This window comes from Aquarana catesbeiana, linkage group LG09, assembly GCF_042186555.1.
Source record: "Aquarana catesbeiana isolate 2022-GZ linkage group LG09, ASM4218655v1, whole genome shotgun sequence".
NCBI classification, from domain to species: domain Eukaryota; kingdom Metazoa; phylum Chordata; class Amphibia; order Anura; family Ranidae; genus Aquarana; species Aquarana catesbeiana.
Window position 1 is genome coordinate 66517869 of NC_133332.1, and position 23415 is coordinate 66541283.

Consider the following 23415-nt stretch of genomic DNA (forward strand, 5'->3'; position numbering starts at 1 on the left):
CTGTTTACATACTTGTGGCTGGCTGTGGGGAAGCTACTGGTTAAAGCACTCTGGGCAATCTACTAAGCTGTTTCTTACTGGGGTAGCGCTACACACTAATAACTTATAGTCCACCTCTAGGATTATAATCTTGAACCTGAATATACTTCCTGATGAGCAAACATGCAAGATCTGAGCTTAGATCTTAAAACACTACTAGATGTGTACTTGTTTGATCTGAACGACCTATGTAGTAAAGCCATAATCATCATGCCAACCCAGGTGTAATCACTTTTAAATCCAAAAAAATAGCATCTACCACTGCCATTTTTCTATCTTCGCATGTTTACCCTACAAGAGACAGTTGACATTTGTGATCCTAGGTGTAAGTAGTAATGCCATGAATACCCATTAGAAAGAGTTTTGGTAAGCTAAAGTGGTAACAAAGTGGTTCTAAAGGGAATTTTTTTTTTTTTTTTACCTTAATGCATTCCCTGCTTTAAAATAAAAAAATGAGTCCTCACTCCAATCCAGCACTGTGCCCGTCTGCAGCGGCTCTCTCCCCTTTCTCACAGGATAGAGAGGCAGGAGGAGGAGCCATTGGCTCCTGCTGCTGTAAATCAAATTCTGTGAGCAGGGGGCAGGGCCAAAAAGTGTCCAGTAAATCTACGGACCCACAGAGCAGGACCCAGGAGTGCACCTGCATGTGTGCCACCATAGGAAACGGATTCCTATGGTGGCACACGGAGAAGAGGAGGTCCCTAGAGCACTGGCGGGGGGCCCCATAAGATGAGGATTGGGGCCTTTCTGTGCTAAACCATTGCACAGACCAGGTAAGTATACACAAAAAAAACAAAAAGACAAAGATTTACAACCACTTTAAACCCAAAAACTAAAATTTGCTATACTGTAGTTTACCAATTCTTAGATATGATGGCTGTATTTATTTTTCTTTTTTAAGCTTTTTTTTTTCCCTTTATTTTCACCTGGTGATCCTGCCAGTAAGTCTGTTATTTATTATTATACAAGATTTACTATATATAGTGCCAACAGTTTGCTCAGTGCTTTACAAAATAAAGGGGGACAGAACAATTAAAATACAGTTCAGTACAGAAGGAATAGGGGGCCCTGCTCATGGAGCTTACAATCCTAAAGAAAGAGGGAGGTGGTACAAAAGGTAATGGCTGCAGGGGATTATCTGATGTAGGTGACTCAAGTATAGTTCTTAGGTGGAGATGGGGTAGGCTTCCCTGAATAAATGAGTTTTCAAAGATCGCCTAAAGGCAGACAGGGTGGGGGCTGACCGGACAGACTGGGGTAGGAAGTTCTAGAGCAGTGGTTCTCAACTGCAGTTCTCAGGACCCACCAACAGGCCAGATTTTAAGTATTACCTTGGGGAGATTCAGACCAGAATACTGCAATCACTGAGCAGCAAATGATATCACCTGTGATGTATTTCAGTTATCTTGCAAACCTGGCCTGTTAGTGGGTCCTGAGGACAGGAGTTGAGAACCACTGTTCTAGAGGATGGGAGAGGTTCTGGAGAAGTCCTGTAGGTAAACAAGGGAGGTGACAAGGGAGCTAGAGAGCAAGATGTCTTGGGAGAAGTGGAGAGGACGATTTGGACAATATCTGCAGATGAGGTTGGTGATGTAGCTGGGGATATTGTTGTGGATGGCTTTGCACACTGTGGTTAATATTTCGAATTTGATATGTTGGGTTAGTGGAAGCCATTGAAGGGATTCACAGAGAGGAGCAGCAGTCTTGGATTATTTAGTAAGGTGCCTTAGTTTAGCAGCAGCATTCACAATAGACAGAAGGGGGGATAGCCTGTGTAAAGGTAGGCTAGTGAGGAGGGGATTACAGTAATCAAGGCATGATATAAGCAAGGCATGGATAAGTTGTTTAGTTGTGTTAGTCAAGAAGATGCAAATTCTGGAAATTTTGCGGAGGTTGAGGTGGCAAGATTTAGCCAGTGATTGGATGTGGAGCCTGATGAAGAGGTCAGAGTCTAGGGATTACGCCTAGCACCCTGTCATGTGGGGAGGGACCAGTGGTTGTGCTGTTGACCTCAGTAGTAAAGTCATGAGTGGGAGATCGGGAAGGACTAAATATGTTTCAACTTCCTTTAACAGACCAGGCTGTCCAGCAAATGTGGTAGTTAAAGGGAGGAGAAAAAAAACATTTACCACTGACAGGGGGGCTTCCAGTGGTAAAGGCTAAAAAAAAACTGATGCAGGCAGCACATGTAAGAACTGATAAGTTGCAATATAGAACATTTTTGTTGTGGGGTTTAATACCATTTTAAATGCGTTTTTTTTTTTTTTTAATTCTTTATTTTATTTTAAGCAATTTTATACAAACAATTCAATTGCATGTGCATCATAAAATACAACATAACACAGTTTGGTTCTATTTTAAGTAGGTATACAAAATCTTTAAAGTCACCATTCTTATTTTATATATTTCTAATAAAAGTATAGACTTTGACCTCTGTTGTCCTAGCTATTCACAAAAAAAAAAAAAAAAAAAAAAAAAAAAGATTAAATGCTAAAGAACGAAATGCTTTCTAACCAGTCAAGACATACAGTACATTGTACACATAAATGCTGCATATTTTGGGTCATGTCACTTTAGCAAAACAGCTTCAAGTGCAAAGTGCAACTGCCACTTTCTGTCATGGAAGACCAGTGACCAAAACCACACCTTGCCAGCTAGTATCTCATTTACTCTTACAGTAAAACACCAGTATAATAAGAGCTATCATTCCAGTAAGTGCAAGGATTCTGATAGATTACCCCCAGCTTTAAATATCCTACCAAGTAAGTACAGTAATGTTTTATGAGCTCTTAGTGAAGAAATAATATTGTCATTGCCCTAGGCTAGAGTCCTTTCTCCCGGTCTTGGGGAACACCTCTGTTTGTGCTGCTGCTTAGTAACAGACCATTACAGAGCTAAGATCTGTAGAGGGCGGAGCTGTGCAGACAGCAGAAAGTAATACAGCTACTGGATTCTGGGAAGGATTCTCCACTGGTAGAGCTATTTTTATAATGACCCTGATTTAAAGTGCTGATATATTTTGCAGCAGCAGAGCGTTTCAGTATGAAGGCTTGTAATACAGAAAAGGAAAAAATAACATGGGCTTAGTTGTTTCTACTTTTTTTTTTTTTTTCCACTCCACTTTTATCCACATTTAGAACTATGTCCAAACCAGCAATTTCTTCTTATATGCCAGTGTACAGTATATCTGAGTCAGCCAGCAGGGAAACCGTTAAACAGCTGTTGCTAAACAGCCCTGCCCAATGTTGAACATATAACAGAGCCGGTATTCATATATAACACAGCGATGCAAAAACATAGCAACAGAGGTCTCAACAAATGGAAATAAATGAGTAATGTTCCAGTATGTTCAAAAATGTACCACAATTCTGGTATATACAAATATTACTTTTATAGAGCATGATGCTGGCAAGCTGCCCCTTACCTCTATTATAGCTCCCAACTAATTTGGAGCAATGTCCCTCTGCCCCCTGGCCCCCCCCATTTGTCCCTCATTTTGGTCTGATCTATATAGTTGTATATAAAATTAACTTTTAATCTTTCAAAAAGAGTTTCCCAGTGCTAAACCTTTCATCCAAATTCTAAATTGCTGCATTTGTAAATTTTAAAAGCCAACATAAAGGAATAGTAGTGGTAAAAAAAAAAGCCCTTGTAGATTTAATTAAACTTTTTCTAGGTTCATTCTCCTTTTTAAGGGGGTGTGGCAGGGGGTGTGTCCTATGCCTACATACGTTTGCCAGTAGGTGTCCCTCATTCCCATCTCAAAATGTTGGGAGTTATGCCTCCTATAAGTATAGCATTACAGAGTCCTACAGATGGCGGGGTTGCACCCCTCTTATGTATTATTATACAGAGCATGACATACTCAGCATATATGAGTATTACAGAGCTAGGCTCTTCCCGCTGTGTATTATATTATACTGCCTGACAGTTGCAGGATGATTCTCAAATATATACAACACATATACAACACACATATACAACGCAGAGCTCACAGTAATAGACTGATCAACCTGTACTACAGTACACTACCTGACCATAGCAGGCTAACCCTCCAATATATAACAGACAGTACAAAGCCTGACAGTGGCAATATGCCCCTCTAATATATAACAGTACAGAGTCTGACAGTAGCAGGCTGCCTCTCCAATATAGGACTGTATATAGCCTGGCAGCAGCAGGTTGTCCCTCCAATGTATAACCGTATAGAATAGATCCTGACAGTAGCAGGTTGCCCCTCCAATGTTATTATGTATAATAGTATAGAGCATGACAGTAGTAGGTTGTCCCTCCAATGTATAACAGTATAGAGCCTGACAGTAGCAGGCTGCCCCTACAATATATAACAGTACAGAGCCTGATAGTTGTAGGCTGACCCTCTAATAATATATAACAGTACAGAACTTAGCAGTAGCAGGGGCCCCTCCAGTATATAACAGTACAAAGCCTGAAAGTTGCAGGCTTTTTCTTATATAAAACACAGTACACTGCCTGACAGTAGTTCAATTTATAACAATGCAGAGCCTGACCGTTGTAAGCTGCTTCCTACATACCTTACAGTACAGTGCCTGACACTTTTAAAGGTATCCTGTCACCAAACCCTTTATTTAAAAAAAAAAAAAAAAAGTCTTCCCATAAGGTTATAGTGAAGCATGAGTGTAGCTAGAGCATTTCATGACCGTGGCCCGAGCATTAGAGGCTTTTGTGCGCACAACTTGTAGTGCAAGAGCAGAATCCTGCATTTTTACCCCATAGATGTTTTAAATTGGTGCGCGTGCGCCTGAAAAATGTGCACACACAGCTGTTTTTCAAGCATTTTTCAGATGTTAAAGTCTATGGGGCCAAAAACGCAAGTCTGCCCCAAATAAGCTAATGTAATTTTTTGAGTGAGATTTTTTTGAGAATAATACATTTCTTCTAAGAATTGCCTGACAAAACACTGTGGATGAGGGCTTAGGATATTTATGATAGGTCTCCTAGGAATAAGGAACATCCCTAATTATCTGGTTCTTTCTGATCTCCTAGGTGCTTCACCAAGCCTTCCATATAGCATAAGGAGTTTTTCAACTAGATAAGAAATGCCTGTGAATGAGACTCACACTCACTCTCACTATACGTAATATAAGACAAGATAAATACTTTAGGGTGTTACTTTACACCCCATTCACACTTGTGCGATTTGTCATGCAACTTTGAACATCAAAGTCGCATAACAAGTCGTACCCCATGTTTTTGAATAACCATTCATATACAGTATGTGCGACCTAAAGTGGCAATGACTTCGAAGTAGTTCATGCACTACTTTGGTCCGACTTTCATGTGACTTTTGTACCATAGACTGCAAAGTAAACCACCCAAAGTCGCCTAAAAGTTGTACCTGAATGTTCTACATATAGTAGTTGTGCAACAGTTGTCCATTTTCACTGGTCAAAGCCAAAATCGCATCCAATTCGCACCCATCCAAAGTTGCATCAAAGTTAATGGAGTGCTCTTTTCTTTTTTTGATGCTCTAAAAACTCAATATCAGCTTCCCAACTCTCACCTATTTAGATGTCTTCAGTTTAGGCATGTATTTGGCGCTCAATTTGGCTCCTCTACTCTGTGCGTAAAGGTTAGTGACCTAGAATCCTTACTCGAGGACGGTGACCTCACTAAAGCGTTGTCCAATATTTAAAAAAGAGTTGAATACTGCGCTCAGCTAGTGCAAATTACAAACTTGCAGACCATTAAAAAATTTGCAATACAATCACAATTATATATCACAATTAGAAAAATGAACAGTCTTCGTCCCACTTTGTGGTGAAGTAAAGTGCTTGTGCATTAATCGGATAAAAGGTGCTCCGATTCAATATGCAGATGCAGGTGCCCCACATGGATGTGCACTCACCCTTATGAATGGACCATCTATCGCTAGAATGGTCACTTACGCTTTGTGGGGATAATGTGACCCCCTAGATGGGAGCTTCCCTTTGTCATTTCTCTTCTCCATCCATGGAGGACTATTTCAAGTTTAGCTGATCTGCATATACCATCTAGGGGTCACATTATCCCCACAAAGCGCAAGTGACCATTCTAGCGATAGATGGTCCATTCATAAGGGTGAGTGCACATTCATGTGGGGCACCTGCGTCTGCACATTGAATTAGAGCACCTTTTATCTGATTAATGCACAAGCACTTTACTTCACCACAAAGTGGGACTGGAACTGTTCATTTATATAACTGTGATTGTATTGCAATTTTTTTAATGGTCTGTAAGTTTGTAACTTACAAGAGCTGAGCGCAGTGTTCAACTCTTTTTTTTTTTTTTTTTTTTTTTTTTAATTTAATCGTGACACCATTTGGTTTACATTTACACTGCTGCTGGCAATTTTATAGATTTTTTTTTTTTTTTTTTTTTTTTTACTTCACTTATTGGTGTAAAGTTTTTTTTTTTTCTTCTTTGCTATCCAATATTTATCAACAGCTATTCATCAACACCCCAAAGGTCTTGCTTTCTTGCCGTGATGCTTGGATTTCTTACAATTGAACGCTGATGATTGGGATGACATATGGGGCCCCACCTTTACTAGATTGGTGTCAGTGCGTGATTACCTAATACAATATAAATTCCTTCATAGAATTTATTATACCCCTGATAAATTTGTGAACATTTTTCACACACAATCCTCTACATCATGATTCTCCAAACTTTCTAAACAAAAGGCCAGTTTACTGTCAATCAGACTTTTGGGGGTCCAGACTGTGACCATTGGGAGTAGAAATTGTCCTGGCATCAGTGAGAGTAAACAATGCAAACAATTCCTCCCTCAGTACATGTACACATATACTAGGGGGAGGAATAGTGTCCCATCGTTGGTGTCAATGGGAGAAATAATGCCCAGTTGTTGATGTCAGTAGCAGGAATTATGGCCCATGTTGGTGTCAGTGGGAGGAATAGTGTCTTATATCAGTGAGAGGAAAGTTGCCCCAAGGGTGGGATAAAGGCAAGCAAAGGGCCGCTTCTGGCCCCAGGCCGCAGTTTGGAGACCTCTGCTCTAATTACTGGAAGTGTGCAGACTTTATACTTTTTTTTTTTTGGCATTGCATGGCTATCCAACAGTTCTGGTCGGGGGTCATGCACTGCGTAAAGTTGGTTACGAAGATTGGCATTACACCTTCAATTGCAGTCTGTCTGTTGGGCCTGGTAGATCCGTTGGCACTGACTAAGGTAATACGCACGCTCCTTACTATACCATTTTAGTATAGTATTATGCACTGAAAGCTATTATCTTGGCATGGAAAAAAACTGTAGCCCCTACGGTATTAGTGTGGAAGGCTTTAGTGAATAAAGAGCTTCCCTTGTATAAGGTGACATGCAAAAGTAGAGATGTACCAACCAAATTTGGGAAGGTGTGGGGAGGCTGGATAAATGACAAATCTACTATATCAGATTGACCATTCTGATTGGATTTATCTTTACTGGGAATGACTTAATGACTATTATGCGTTGTTGTCGATTGATTGAAGGTTGTACATTGCATCCCAGAGGAAGACTTACTGGGTAAATATTATGTTGAATGATGTAATGCCTTGCTGTTTTCTTTTCATGATGATGCCATTATCATTTTAATAGGAGCTGCATTGTCTACTGGCACTGATGCACTATGCTGTTGTATGCTGTTTGTTGTTTCTTTTTTGTAATTTTCTATGGAAACTAAATTTAAAAAAATAAAAAGTTGCACCAAAGTTGCATGACTTTGGAGTCATATAAGTGTGAATGGAGACTTAGGTTGAGAATTGTACCAGATGTAGGTGCTACAAGGACTAACAAATATCTCCCACCAGAAATAAACTATGGTAGACTGACATTGATAAGAAATGTAAGGGGTACAGGGAGGCCACCATATTTGCGGGGGCATGGCATGGACCCATCAGATGCCAACTGCATCCCTATTGAGAATGCACAGCTTTGACCAGGTGTACTATCCACTTGGTTTACTGCAGGATCCTGAAGGTTGTAGCTGGGCCCCCAGACCCTAGGCTCCTTCTACTGGCTACACTTAACAGTAGTAGGTTGCCCTTTCTATATGCTATAGCAGTGTTTCTCCACCACGAGGAAACACACAGACTGCATGCAGTATAGTATCCTTGGTGGTAAATGAACCCAGGATTCCTGCCTCACAGGTCGCAGTTACATTATTAAATTTTTGGGTGTCATTGAATTTTTTAGGCTGAATTATGAAATAGATAGGCACATCAGCAATAGGTAACCCATCTCCTAAGGGCGTACTCCATGCTGCTGGCTCCCATTACTCAGTGTTTACACAGTGGAGCCAGAAGGCACAAAGCCAGAATTGGAACCTGAACCGCTCCTAAGTAGAGGGGATATTTCCATAAACAATAGTGGATTATGTTTAGATCAGTTAATGGGTGCAGATTCCTGCTGCCCTCTGCCCTTCCCTTCTCCAGACACACAGGATAGGACATCCTGCACTGTGTCTGACCCAGCTCACTGGACATGTCTTCCTCAAAGTCACCTAATCCCAAGTCTAAAACTACCTACGTACAGCTTCCTTCCACTTTTTTTTTTTTTTTTTTTTGCCCTGATTTGAGAAATTCAATGTCACACAGTGAGGCATCAGACTGCTAAACGCTGATATTTAGTACTTAAGAAGTTCATATTCTTTGTCCAGCACAAAAAAAAGGTTTCCGCTTGCAAGCAAGAGGAAACTGACACATTGGAATGCCCTACATTCAAAAATTGCAAAGTCACGTGTACATAATTGTAAATTACTGAAGATAAATCCCAATAAAACTAAGCTAATTTCCCCACTGAGTACAATGCATGTTTCAAAAACTGGTACAACCATAGTAAAATAGATACTTTATTCACATAGTGGATAAACAAAACTTCTAAAGAAATATGTCTGTACTGATTGGTTGCTGTTAATAATAGATCTCCTTTTGCTTCAGTTTCCATACACCATCCCCATTGCTTTTAGATATTGTGTCTCCCTTTAGTATGCCCTAACAAAGCAGTAGGATGTTTTGTATGTGTACAGTAAGAAGCGACCTTCTCTTTAGTACATTACATGGTGGTACTCACCTCTGCTCACCCTCTGCTTGGCACCAGACAGGATTCCAGGAGTGTCTATCAAGCTAATGCTCTCCAGGACTTTGTTAGGCAGCTGGGCACACATAAACCTGTGTCAGAAGATAACATAATTAGAAAAACTGAACATAAGTTAAGTCTGGATGAGACAACGAGTATGCAGTTTAAAGTTTTGATAAAAAATCAAAGTTTAAAATTATTCCAAACACAGCTGTGGTGCATTATAGTCCCTCTCTGTTACTAATCTTGTGACCTGAAAAGTTAACTTGTGCTTTGCTTCAACCCAAACATCTATCTCTGCTGATTGAGTAATTGGGGTGAAATTTTAAACTGAATGTAAAAATAGTGATTTTTTACAACTACTAATTAGATTTAGACCTGCCATGGAAGTTTGTATGTGATTGGTGATAAAGGCAGTGAGAGAGAAAATTGTACAAGAGAAGTTCCATTCCCAGTGACCCTGTGAGGTGCTCCTTCGATTCTGGCTACAGCACATTTTTAGATAAACTGAATACATTTTGTGTTACTAGGAGTGTTGCTGTGTTTGCTGTAAGCATTAGTTACTCACTCATTGCTTTGACGTTTTGCCTGAATATGCTGAAGAAGCACTCTCATGATGAATAACAAACAAAATACTGGTCAGTACAGATTAACAATCATCCATGAAACTTTCCCTTTTTAATACTTGGTTGCAAATCCTTTGCAGTCAATTACAGCCTGAAGTCTGGAATGCATAGACATCACCAGATGCTGGGTTTCATCTCTGGTGATGCTCTGCCAGGCCTCTACTGCAACTGTCTTCAGTTCCTGCTTGTTCTTGGGGCATTTTCCCTTTAGTTTTGTCTTCAGCAAGTGAAATGCATGCTCAATCGGATTCAGGTCAGGTGATTGACTTGGCCATTGCATAACATTCCACTTTCTTCCCTTAAACTCTTTGGTTGCTTTCGCAGCATGCTTTGGGTCATTGTCCATCTGCACTGCGAAGCACTGTCCAATGAGTTCTGAAGCATTTTGCTGAATATGAGCAGATAATATTGCCCGAAACACTTCAGAATTCATCCTGCTGCTTTTGTCAGCAGTCATATCATCCATAAATACAAGAGAACCAGTTCCATTGGCAGACATACATGCCCACTACCACCACCATGCTTCACTGATGAGGTGGTATGCTTTGGATCATGAGCAGTTCCTTTCCTTCTCCATACTCTTCTCTTCCCATCACTCTGGTACAAGTTGATCTTGGTCTCATCTGTCCATAGGATGTTGTTCCAGAACTGTGAAGGCTTTTTTGGATGTTGTTTAGCAAACTATAATCTGGCCTTCCTGTTTTAGAGGCTCACCAATGGTTTACATCTTGTAGTGAACCCTCTGTATTCACTCTGGTGAAGTCTTCTCTTGATTGTTGACTTTGACACCTACCTCTTGGAGAGTGTTCTTGATCTGGCCAACTGTTGTGAAGGGCGTTTTCTTCACCAGGGAAAGAATTCTTCGGTCATCCACCACAGTTGTTTTCCATGGTCTTCCGGGTCTTTTGGTGTTGCTGAGCTCACCTGGTGCATTCTTTCTTTTTAAGGATGTTCCAAACAGTTGATTTGGCCACACCTGTTTTTGCTATCTTTCTGATGGGTTTGTTTTGTTTTTTCAGCCTAATGATGGCTTGCTTCACTGATAGTGACAGCTCTTTGGATCTCATATTGAGAGTTGACAGCAACAGTTTCCAAATGCAAATAGCATACTTGAAATGAACTCTGGACCTTTTATCTGCTCCTTGTAAATGGGATAATGAGGGAATAAGTAACAACACACCTGGCCATGGAACAGCTGAGCAGCCAATTGTCCCATTACTTTTGGTCCCTTAAAAAGTGGGAGGCACATATACAAACCGTTGTAATTCCTACACCGTTCAGCTGATTTGGATGTAAATACCCTCAAATTAAAGAGGAAATTCTGCAGTTAAAGTACATCTTGTTAGTTTCATATCAAATCCATTGTGATGGTGTATGGAGCTAAAAAGAATATATATATATATATAATGTTCTGGGCCATGGATCTAGTGGGGATGAATATATATATATATTATAATTTTTTTTTTTTTTTTTTAAATATACTAGTTTTACACCTCCTCTGTTCTTCCCCTGATGGAAGCCCAATTTGTGGGCATTTTAGTTGTTGAGCGGTGGCAGAGCTCAGTTGCTACCACCCTTTGTGTATTAAGCATACCTGTTAAGTATGGCTGTTGCTCACACAGACGGGACCCAGAAGCATCCCTCAGCACACCACACAGCTTTGCTCGGCTGTGAGTGCGCCTGTCTCAGCGGTCTTATTTACTGGAAGTGTAGCTGCCTACAAAGTGACGGCGATTGTCTCAGCAAAACTCCTAGTGCCTCAAAGCAAACGCTGTTGATCATCGCTCATTTAACATTTGCCTCCTTCTATGAGGCGATCATTGTTGTACTATTAAAACCAGGAAAAGGCGCTGCTCTACCGGATTCATACAGACCTATCTCCTTGCTCACAACCAATGTCAAACTACTTGCTCGTGTGTTAGCAACCAGATTGGCTCAGGTGATATATAAATTGGTGCACAGGGACCAGTCAGGATTCATCCCCACTAGATCCATGGCCCAGAACATTCGGAGGCTTTTCCTGAACCTGCAGCTTCCTGTGGATAATCCTGGTAATCGAGCCATCTTCTCACTGGACGCAGCTTAGGCCTTCGACATTGTCGAGTGGTCTTATCTGTGGAAGGTGTTGGAACATATGGGCCTGGGTGCTAATTTCATCAGGTGGGTCCAGATATTGTATGCTGAACCATTGGCTAGGATCAGGGTGAACGGGGAGCTTTCAGAACCATTTCCATTGTTCCGGGGCACTAGGCAGGGGTGTCCTTTGTCACGCCTGCTGTTTGCCCTGGCTTTGGAACCCCTAGCGTCACGGATACGGGGGGGGGGGGGGCAATTAAGCTGGGTTCAAGTGAAGCACAAGTACTGACGTGGTGTCGCTGTACACTGATGATACCCTACTTTTACCTGAGTGATACTCAGGGTACTTTGCAGACCGTCATGACCCCTATTAAGGCCTCTGGCGCACTATCAGGCTTTTCCAATAACTGGAACAAGTCAGTGCTGATGCCTATAGATCCTATAACAACCCCCCTCCCTGAGTGTGCAGAAATGATACAAGCGGTCTCCTCCTTTCGCTATCTGTGCATTCAGGTTACCCCAGACCCATCTCAATATGATGAACTTAACCTAACTCCCCTACTCTGCAAATGTCATGAAAAATGTACTACTTGGTGTAATCTACAATTATCAGTGGTGGGAGGATTAACCTCATCAAAATGGTATGGGCACCACAGTTATTATATGTATTCAACAATTCTCCGGTCTGGGTTCCTCAACAGTGGTTTGTCAGGATAAACTCCCAATTTAGGGAACTGATATGGTGCAAAAAGATAGCCCGGATTGGTCTGTCCACATTACAATATATCAAAGATGAGGGGAGACTGGTGGTCCCTAATTCTAGAGCCTATTACCTCACTTCCCAGCTACAACAGTTGGGGGGCTGGGGAATGGTAGACTTAATGGACCCTATCCACAGACTTTTGATCCTTCCGGGCGATGATGTCTCCGCTCTCGCATGTTTGGAAGCGGGATGCCTTGGACCCTAGGGCCCCCACAGTTACTCTATTGAAGACTTTATGGTCATACATTAAAAGGATACTGGGGATACGGGGCTTTCTAACTCATACTCCATAATGGCGCAATTTGAACTATAGAGAGATACTGAAACTCAGGGGTTTTGGAGATTGGGAAAGGGCGGGAAAACGCTATATATCACAATTATATAACAGGCTGAACCTCAAATCCTTTATGGAGGTGCAAGCAGAGTTTGATATCCCACGTACCCACTTTTTCAAATACTTACAGCTGCGACATGCCCTACAAACACAATCAAGAGATGGGGGAAATCGTAGTACCCCCTTCTGTCCAAATTGTGAGAGATCACGGCGACCTCATTCATATGCTTTGGAAATGCCCCAAGCTCTTCCGCTACTGGAAGGAGGTTCTTGACGTGATCTCTCAGGTTTTCATGTTTATTATTCCACGGAACCCAGTTGTATGTCTGGGTGCCCTGGATGAGGAGTCCCTACTGTAACTCCGCAAGCTCTCACTGTTTTGCAACGGCTGTATGTTGCACATAAACTGATCGCACAATATTGGATTGTTCCCAGGGTGCCCACCAGGCGGCAGTGGGTGGAGCACGTTAATAAATTATTGATATAGGAAAAGTTGATGTACTAACATAGAAATGTCTCACATAAATTCTACTCGATTTGGCAGGCCTGGCTGGATGTCCCGGGATTAGCACCACATCAGCTAATTAGAGACAGGCTCCTACAGGGGTAAATGATATGAGAAGTCCAGAACAGTGGCTGACTGGGTCTCACATCACATAAGATCCCATATGGCATTGGTGACTTTGGGTCGTGTTCGTTTGTTTTTGGTCTACCCATACCTCCCAACTTTTTGAGATGAGAATGAGGGACACCTATCCGCAAAAGTATGCAGGCATAGAACACACACCCTGCCATGCCCCCTTTAAGGAGAATTGTACAAAAAAACAAGATTGGTTCACCACTTGCCGACCAGCCGCCGTCGTCATACTGCGGCAGGTCAGCACAATCCCGCCAGCCGTCGTAGCTGTACGTCCGCTCCTTTAAGCAGAATAACAGGTGTGCGTGCCCGCTGCACTGTGGGGGAGCCGATGTTCGTGGCCGGCAGGTGCGATGACCGCCAGCTATGCGCGATTGTGGGCATGAGAGGCAGAACAAGGACGTGTGCGTATAAACACACAAATCCCTGTTCTGAGAGGAGAGGCAGCTCGTGAGTTCCTAATAGCTAGGAACCACGATCTGTCATCTCCCATAGTCAGTCCCCTCCCCCCCACAGTTAGAACACACACTGGGGAACACAGTTAACCCCTTGATTGCACCCTAGTGTTAACCCCTTCCCTGCCAGTGACATTTACACATTTTTATAGCTCTGATGGCTGTATAATTGTCCGTCGTCCCAAAAATGTGTCAAAAGTGTCCGATGTGTCTGCCATAATGTCGCAGTCCCGTTAAAAATCGCAGATCGCCGCCATTACTAGTAAAAAAAAAAAAAAAAAATAATAATAATAATTAAAATACCATAAATCTATCTCCTATTTTGTAGACGCTATAACTTTTGTGCAAACCAATCAATATACGCCTATTGCGATTTTTAATATGTGGAAGAATACATATCGGCCTAATCTGAGGAAAACATTTGCTTTTTTTAACAAAAAATTGGGGATATTTATTATAGCAAAAAGTAAAAAATATTTTGGTGGTTTTTTTTTTTTTTTGTTTTTTGTTTTTGTTTTTTTCAAAATTGTCGCTCTTTTTGTCTGGGGTGTTGGGCTGTCAACTACACTGTTTCAGGAACAGCAGCACCTAGTAAGATGAGACCATTGGCTACATATACTTTATTGCCTGGGAGACGAGAGCCACTCAGAAATGTTTGGTGATACTTCTTCTTTTAAGTTAATTTGGTAAATCGTAGCGGTTGCAGGACAACTTGTTCTGTTGGAAAACAACAGGCCTACTGGCTGGATCACCAGGTAAAAAGAAAAGAAAGAAAGTCTTTAAAAAATAAAACTAGTGCAGCCACCGCATCTAAGAATTGGTAAGCTGCAATATAATAAATGTTTGCTTTTGGGTTAATTCTGCTTTAATCGGGGGCCCTCGAAGTAGTGTGGTGACACACAAGCACAGTTGAGAGGCAGTTGCCATGTTACCCTATAACTGGAAGTGCCTGAATAAAGGCTTTCATGGCAGAATAACCAGGTAATCATTTTAAGAAAACACAAGATTAAAGAGGAAGGCCAGTCAAAAAAAAAAAAAAAAAAAAAAATTAAAAGTCAGCAGCTACAAATACTGCAGCTGCTGACTTTTAATTGGAAACTTACCTGTCCCAGGGTCCAGCGATGCGGGGGATCGAAGCCCCTCTCATCTCCCCCTCCGTTCAGCGGTGCCGGCATTGCAATTGTGGGCGCCGGGCTGTGACTTCACAGCCCGGCACCCACTGCGCATGTGCGAGCGGTGCCGCTCGCCGTGATTGGCCGCTCAGTCACCTGGGACCTGTAATGGGTCCCAGATGATTGACAAGAGGGAGGGAGCAGAGCTGTGCCGAGACGGAAGTGATGTCACCAGCCCAGGCACTGAAAGAGGCAGACTACGAGGGACCCCCTAGCAACAGGCATTTAGAGGTGAGTAAAAAAAAAAAAAATCCAAATTTTTTTTGTATTTTTTTTTTTTAGGATTTTTCATGTAGTTTTTTTTTTGGGTGGAACCCCACTTTAAGATGTTGAGGCTGATATGAAAATTTAGTGAGTGAGTTTAGCATTACTGCTGAGGAAAAATGACCACTGGAATCCGATTGGCTAATAGGGGCAGTGCAGACTTTTTCCTTTCTTAACTCTGCTGAGTGATCTTATCGACAGTTCCTGAAAATGATGGCTGGGAGAGAGAGGATTCTGGGTACATTCAGGACCCATTGTTTATAAACCATTCTAGATTTACGTGTGTGAGGAAGCCATTCCCAGCAAATATAAACATTGTCACTCTAATAATACCCAGGATCATGTAATCTTAGGAAATGTTTGAGGCCTGAACATGTAACTTCATTTGTACAGTGCTCTGTGGTGAGCGGAGTATACAATATCTATTCTGGCAAAAATTCAGAGCACAGCAAATAAAAGGTTCTTCTTTCTAGAGTTGTCATATTGTATTTACACCGGCGTATATGATACTTCTTACTGCCCACTTTCTGTTTGATAGCTATTTACAATGCCTGTTTAAAAAGAGAACCTGTCAGGACAGAATTTTATGAGCTTTAAATGCTGGCTCTTTTTTTTGATGGTTCAAGCTCTTGGGCTGTCATCCATCCTTGTTGTACGACTCAAAGAAGAATTCAAATTCAAGGGGAACAGCTACATACATATAAGCATAGCTCCCAACTGTCCCTGATTTTGAGGGAGTGTCCCTGATTTGGAACAAAGTCCTTCTGTCCCTCTCTCCTCATTTGTCCCTCATTTTGGTTTTGATCTATATAGTGTTGTATTTAAAATGCACTATTTATTTTTCAAAAAGTTTTTTTCCCCAGTGCCAAGCCTTTCATCCAATTTCTAATTTGCTGTGTTTGTAAATTTCAAAAGCCAATATAAAGGCAGTGGTAAAAAAATAAATAAAATTAAATAAAAAAGCACTTGTGGGTTTAGCTAATCTTCTTCTTTTTTTTTTTTTTTTTGTTTAAGTCTCCTTTGATGGGGTGTGGCAGGGGGGGTGTCCTACATACTTTTGCTAATGGGTGTCCCTGGTTCCCATCTCAAAAAGTTGGGAGGTATGACATAAAGGAGCAGTTTTACCTGCCAAAGGATTTGTATTTCTGGCTAGCCCATCTTGGGATTTAAACAGCTCTGCCATACAGCACAGCCAGCCTGGTGCCATGACCTAGGCAGGCTATACACGGTGCAAATTTCTTTCTTGCAACCACAGGAAAGAAATTTGCACGATTCCCTGCCAACACAGAAAGTGTTTTCTCCATGCAGGGGTGGGGGGGTGGGGGGGGGTAAAGCGGCCCCAGGCCGTCGGAAGACAGTGTTCACAAGAGAATCCAGCAGGCTGGTTGTACCCAAGTTGATCAACTGATCAACTTGGTACATTCAGCCTGCTCATTAACGGTTCGAATCTTGGATGGTTCCTGCCGTGTATGGCCGGCGTTAGTCTACTGCTTTAAATATTATAGCTAGCTTGGTCACCTATTTGCCGTTAGCCATTGATTTGGCAGCTACAAACTGATTAGGTGAACTCCTTGCTCTCTCCTCCTATTAGCATGTTGGCATACGTATTCTACAGGACGCTTGACTAGCTTCTAGCGCTGCCTCTCCCCCTCCCATTCTCAGTGCTGCTGTACTGGGGATTACAAGAAGTTACAATCAAGTTAAATTTAGGTGTACTTAAAATACATTAATTGCCTGTGTCAAGTGGGTTTTCTATTGCCATACAAGTCTTTAGGAAAGCAAAACCCACTTTTAGTAGGTCAGAACGAGGTACACTGCAGGACAAATGCAACCGTCATTGCATCTTTAATTGATGTGAAATTTATGCTATCAACCAGGGCCGTCTTTAAGGCAGGGCAAAAGGGGTAGCTGCCCTGGGCTCTGTCATTGCTGTGGGGCCCAAAGTAGCTGCCTCATACTTGCCAACTATCCCAGTTTAAATTCCCTTGTCCCTTGAAGTTTTAGTCCCATGCTGTGTCCTGATATCTCAGTCTGAAGTGCTGCTACTAATGCTGCCCAACTCTGCCCTATTGTTTTGTACAAATGACTCACCTGCAGACCCTGTGTTTACATGTAAATAACCGGCAATCATATGTAAATAGCGGCGGCATTCATATGTAACTTGCTGCATCCGGCGGCATATATATGTAAATAAAGGTGGCATTCATATGTATATCATGCCCCCTGCAGTGAGGAGATAATGTGCTTTAACCTCTAGCAACCAATCAGCGAGCAGTATTACTGTACAGTAATCTCTAGCAACCCGATCAACAAGCAGAAATCGTGTGCTGTAACATTTAACAACTAATCAGTGAGCCACAATGTGTGCTGTAACCTCTAGGAACCAGTCAGTAAGTGGTAATGATACACTGTAACCTCTGGCAACCAATCACAATTGCTGCCTGATCTGATACAGTGAACTGATTTTAAGTCTAACTGCTATTTATTGTATGTCTCAGAGCAGGTGGAGAGCGAAATTGTATGAGGGGGGGCCAAGAAAACGTTTGCCCAGGGTCCAATCAATATTAAAGACGGCCCTGCTATCAACACAAGCCCAAAGTCCATCAACGCCTGCAACATGCATGTACTGTAACCAGTGAAGTATATGGAAACCTGAAATGCATATTCTTGTTCAGTGATTCACCAAGTAGAGAAGGAAAGATGAGGATGACAGCCCTGTGGCTTGCTCCTTTAACAAAAAAGAAGTTTGTAATGGTAGCTTGTACATTATATAGCTATCCTGACAGATTGCTTATAAGGGAACCTATCAAGAGGCTTTGATTGAAGAGGCCACTCCCTGACTTGGGGGAGGCATGCTAGTTCCAGGACAGTGAATTGAATCCTAGTCCCCAAATCGCTCTTGTGAAACGAATAGATGCAACTCAAATCAGGTTATTACTGCTTCCACTGGAGCCTAGGCACACATGTTTTGCCTTGGGTGTCTTTTTAAATCTGGTTGCAGTAAACATAACTGTGCATTACACAAGTGAAAAAAAAAACATATTGTTTTGTTATGAAGATCTGTTAATGCTGGAGATGACAACCTGAAAGAAGGTCTGTGACTATCCCCTTCCAATAATAAGCCATTTCAGATACAAATTTAAATTTAGTAATTTTAATCCTTGACCACTCTTCTCATAAAAAGAATTTAAAATTTAATGTCTGCATCCCAATTGGAGAGATTTCACGTTACTTCCTGTAGTGGTGACACCCGGTCACTGGTACAGGAAGTGGGTAGGAATCTCTCCAGACTGCACTAGATACCTGGCAAAGATTCCTTCCCTTCCAAATCAAGAGCTACAAAAAGGTATATCTTAAGACTGGGTTCACACTTATGCCAATTGAATGCGGGTTTCCCCACATCAAATTCGCATGACAGGAGAATGTGACCTGCTCTCAATGGAGCCGGTTCACATATCTCTGGGGCGGCCATGGAGCGCGCAGCAGAAAGGTCCTGTGCGTCTTTGGCTCTGTTTTCAAATAATTTGGACCTGGAATGGTAAACGAGGATGCACCAGCCCCCTGCTGTGCCCCGCGCACTAATGCTCCGTACACACGGTCGGATTTTCCGATGGAAAATGTCCGATCGGAGCGTGTTGTCGTAAATTCCGACCGTGTGTGGGCTCCATCGGACATTTTCCATCGGATTTTCCGACACACAAAGTTGGAGAGCAGGAGATAAAATTTTCCGACAACAAAATCCGTTGTCGGAAATTCCGATCGTGTGTACACAAATCCGACGGACAAAGTGCCACGCATGCTCAGAATAAATAAAGAGATGAAAGCTATTGGCCACTGCCCCGTTTATAGTCCCGACGTACGTGTTTTACGTCACCGCGTTCAGAACGATCGGATTTTCCGACAACTTTGTGTGACCGTGTGTATGCAAGACAAGTTTGAGCCAACATCCATCGGAAAAAATCCTAGGATTTTGTTGTCGGAATGTCCGAACAAAGTCCGACCGTGTGTACAGGGCATTAGTGTGAACCTAGCCTTAATCCTGGCTATGTTGTATGGGGATAACTTGGCATACACAAATGACAGTGATAAGAATGTGCACATTGTGTGTAACTCCAGAATTCCATTCTGGCAAAGATTTGACAAAGATTTTGCAACTAAAATTGTTTTAAACCATGAACTCCACCCAACTGCCACCCATTTGGCAGTTTTGGGTGGGAACTATTGGTCTCTTGGAGATTTAAGTGCAAAATATTTCTTCAGATATTTGTGTCTCTGCTCCTACCTACTAGGCCAAAAAAGACGTCAGTCTCTAGCAGCTGGACAACTGTTTGTGCAGTCCTCTTTTTTTTTTGGGGGGGGGGGGGGTTTGACCCCATCATTATAGTGGGAGTGACAGGTTAGGTGGGAATTCTAACACAGATATTACCACAAGAGTCCCAGAGAGACATAAGGGACAAGCAAGCAGATCCACTTGACAATATCTACTCAAAACTGACATATTAATTTTGGGTGGATTTGCTGCCATTGCTGATCTCTCCCTCTTAATGTGCGTGTTGCCTGGTTGTCATGTCGATTCTCTGTCTTTGGTGCTTTGTGAGCTTTGCCTTCACTTGTTGCAAATTTCTTCTAGATCACTCATTACCAAGCCAACAATTCAGTATGGCAGCCAGGTAACTAGCAATTTGAGGAGCTCAACAAAGGCAGCATCCCTATTTTTCTCATGGCAAGTTTCCTTGAGGCCTCTTGCACACAGTACTAATGTTTGAGCATCTGCTTTTTTGGACATAATTTCAGGCATTTGTTTTTAGCGTATTTTTGTGCATATATTTGCGTCCACGCATTTGTACGCACAATACATTCTTAGGGAAAATTTGTTAATTTTCATGCTCATATGCACGTATTTGCACACATTTGCGAGTACCGCCACAAAATACTGACCGGGAACGCAGATTTTTCCATTTTTTTTTATTTTTTATTTTTTTTTACTCAAGAATACTCAGCGCTTGTTTACATGCACATTGTGAACAATGTGGGCTGCATTTTAGATAAAAAAAAAAAACACACACTGTACTGATCTTTTTTAATCTGCAGTGTGCAAGAGGCAATAAAGTGCATGTCTGGGAAAAAAACATATTACAGTACATCTTTGCAATACATTTATATTTCCCCATGTCTAATAAATACAAATACATGCAAGAACAGAAACATACTGTATGATTTGCCAGAAATTGTTTGGTACAATCCGCTGCAGAATACCCAAAAAGTGTTATTAGTCCTGCCCCAGTTTTTTTTTGCTACACCACAGATCCTACCCCCCTCTCTCATCGATCCTGCTTCAAAGACAGCTGATCACTCGGTTCTCAGTCTTCAGTGAGCAGAGAGCCAATGACTGTCAGTCACCGGCTCTCTGCTCTGCCCCTCCAGCATTCAGTGGAGCACTGGGCTGTGGAAGCGGAGGGAGCACCTGGCTCAGTCTCCTAGCGGCTCGCTGAGAGGCTGAGCCAGCTGCTGGTCCAGGCATGTGGGTGGATCCCGACTGTAAAGTCGGGATTGATCCAGAGCCTGGACTAGCTGAGTGGTGGCAGCCCACAGCGGGCTTTAGCCCGCTGTTGGTTGAAAACTGGTAACAGGTGTGCAGAACAAACTGTACTCCTGTGATCCATAGGAGACGTAGGGCCATACATGAGGAAATGTACATGTATTGTATATTTATTTTGCCTAGATATGCTGTGAACATTACATTTTCATGTTTTTAATCAGGATGTCAGAATGATCTCTATGCCTGGGTTCATCGTAGCACTGTACTTTGTATATTTCAAAGATTTTACTTGAGCCATCATGTAGTGTGTAATTCCTTCATGCTAGTTTAAAAGAGGTTAACATTAATCTGGGTAACTCCTCCACCTGCATAGAGAATGCTGCATCCTTCTTGACCAATCTTTTCACCTTGGATCAGTGCCAAGGTTATGTCAAAAGACAGATTTCCATGCCAGTGATTTTTCACAGAGCTGATGATCAGTGTATGATCTCAATGGGAAAAACTCAGAATTTATCACACATACAACATTTTTTTTAGCAGATTATCTGTTACAGTTTCAGACATGAATACCTCTTGGGCAAGCCAATGAATGCTTTAAATAATTCATATTTAGCTTGTAATAATCAAGAATTGTAGATGCAATCGTCAACATCTTGACATAAGCATTAAAAATTATTTTTTGTCTGTTTAAGGGTTGCTTAATGGCCCAGTTTGATAATGGGGTAAAGACTGGACCTCGGAAGGGTTTACTGGGGAGAAGTGAGGCGTTGTCCTTGAATTTCTTGCAAAAGAGGGAAGGAAATGGTTAACTGTGACTACTCCAATGTTGGCCAACTTATACAAATACTCATGTTGGGTACTTGAAGGTCCAAGAATAGGCAGATGCTTAAGTGTATATATTCTTGGACATACATCTACCTGTCCTAAATATCATGTAAAATTGCACTTGGAAAGTGTACCCATGTCACTTTTAGCTAGGTAGGTCTTGATACCCAAATATTACCTGCTTAAAAAGCTCCATACCTTTCTAGGCAGATGTCCACATTAAGCACTAATACAGGAATTGTATTTAACTGGCATTTACGCCATGTACACTCACCTGTTTAGAAAGGTGTTCCCAAAAGGGTTGAGCTTGCGGAACGGTTTGTTGGGATCTACCATGAGGGCGTTCCCAGGGATGACACCCTCTGTCTCTCCATGCATGACCGCAATGAAGGAGTCGGTTGTGGGTTCAGGTCCAATGCGACTACCTGGGATGTCCTGCTCTAGGAGATACTTAATGAAGGTGGTCTTTCCAGTCGAGTACTGGCCCATTACCAGCACCATGGGCTTATTATTAAAGTCAGCATCCTCCAGGGCAGGAGAATGGAAGTCATGGAAGCGGTAGTATTCTTCCACCGGCTTTAGCTTCTTCTTGTACAGGTCTTTGAGACCCTCGGTCACAGTGTGGATGACTTCAGGGGTCTTCTTGTTCTTCTCATTTTTCTTCATCCAGCTGAACATGTTCACAGTTAATGCAGACGGACAACAATGTAGAATAAGCTTATTTTCCTTTTTCACAAAGCCTTTTCTGCACCTTCTGGTTATAGTAATAAGTCTTTTGTCCCTACGCAGTGTCTGCTTAGTGTGGCTCTCTTGCTGTTCTAAGCCTGCACTCCCCTCTTGTGATGTCAGTCTGAAGCTAAGTTAGGTCTATCCCAGAACATCACAGAACCACTGGAAAAAAGGGCAGGCAGGAACAGGGTGTGTGTGGTGGAGGCAGGAGGGGCAGGAGGGTGGGGAATTTAGGACCACTTTAACATTTCTGTGCAAAGGGTTAATAGGTTAAGGAAAAGTGGGGGAAGCTTATTTCACGTTCCAAACGTAATATGAAGCCAGGAAAAAAAAACGGTGGAAAACAGATGTATTGTGCAGGAAAGAATGTATATTTGGAGAGGAGGTCTGCCCTGTATTCCACTCCCTGGGTGCCCACCCCACCAAAGGAATGTACAGTACTGATGTAACTGTCATGCTGAGTATAATGCTAAATCTTATGCCACCTAGTGGGGTGAAAAGTTACACATATGTTTTAAATGATAAAATAATGCAAGGAAGTTTGAACTCAGTAGATATTTGTAAATACCTTTGTTTAGTGCCTGATTGGATGACCACTGACCTGTGGAAATTTTGGTTTTAGGATTACTAAAAATTCAGAGTCCCATAGTTAGAGTCAGACCACCCCAATCACAGCTTTTGGCAGATTCTATAGAATTAAACGAGATCATATATTTCTTATAGCGTTAAGGCTGGGTTCACATCAGGGACATGCAGTGAGGTCAGTGGCTGGTGAGGCACTGGCTAATATCAGAGCCAGATACACGCAGGTTACATACAGTCGTTAAAGCGAGAGCAATAATTTTAGCACTAGATCTCTAACT

At 42.0% G+C, this 23415-nt stretch overlaps 1 protein-coding gene across 1 annotated transcript in view; it reads right to left on the bottom strand.

The window, feature by feature from the left end:
* Window positions 1-22775, bottom strand: part of EHD2 (EH domain containing 2) — a 77883-nt gene extending 55108 nt beyond the window's left edge. Inside the window, exons 1-2 of the mRNA XM_073598687.1 lie at window positions 22098-22775; window positions 9127-9224 (exon numbers count right to left, since the gene is read on the bottom strand). Coding sequence (XP_073454788.1) covers window positions 9127-9224; window positions 22098-22501 — 502 coding nt within the window. The 5' untranslated portion in view covers window positions 22502-22775. The remainder of the gene's footprint in view (window positions 1-9126; window positions 9225-22097) is intronic.
* Between the last annotated feature and the right edge of the window lie 640 nt (window positions 22776-23415).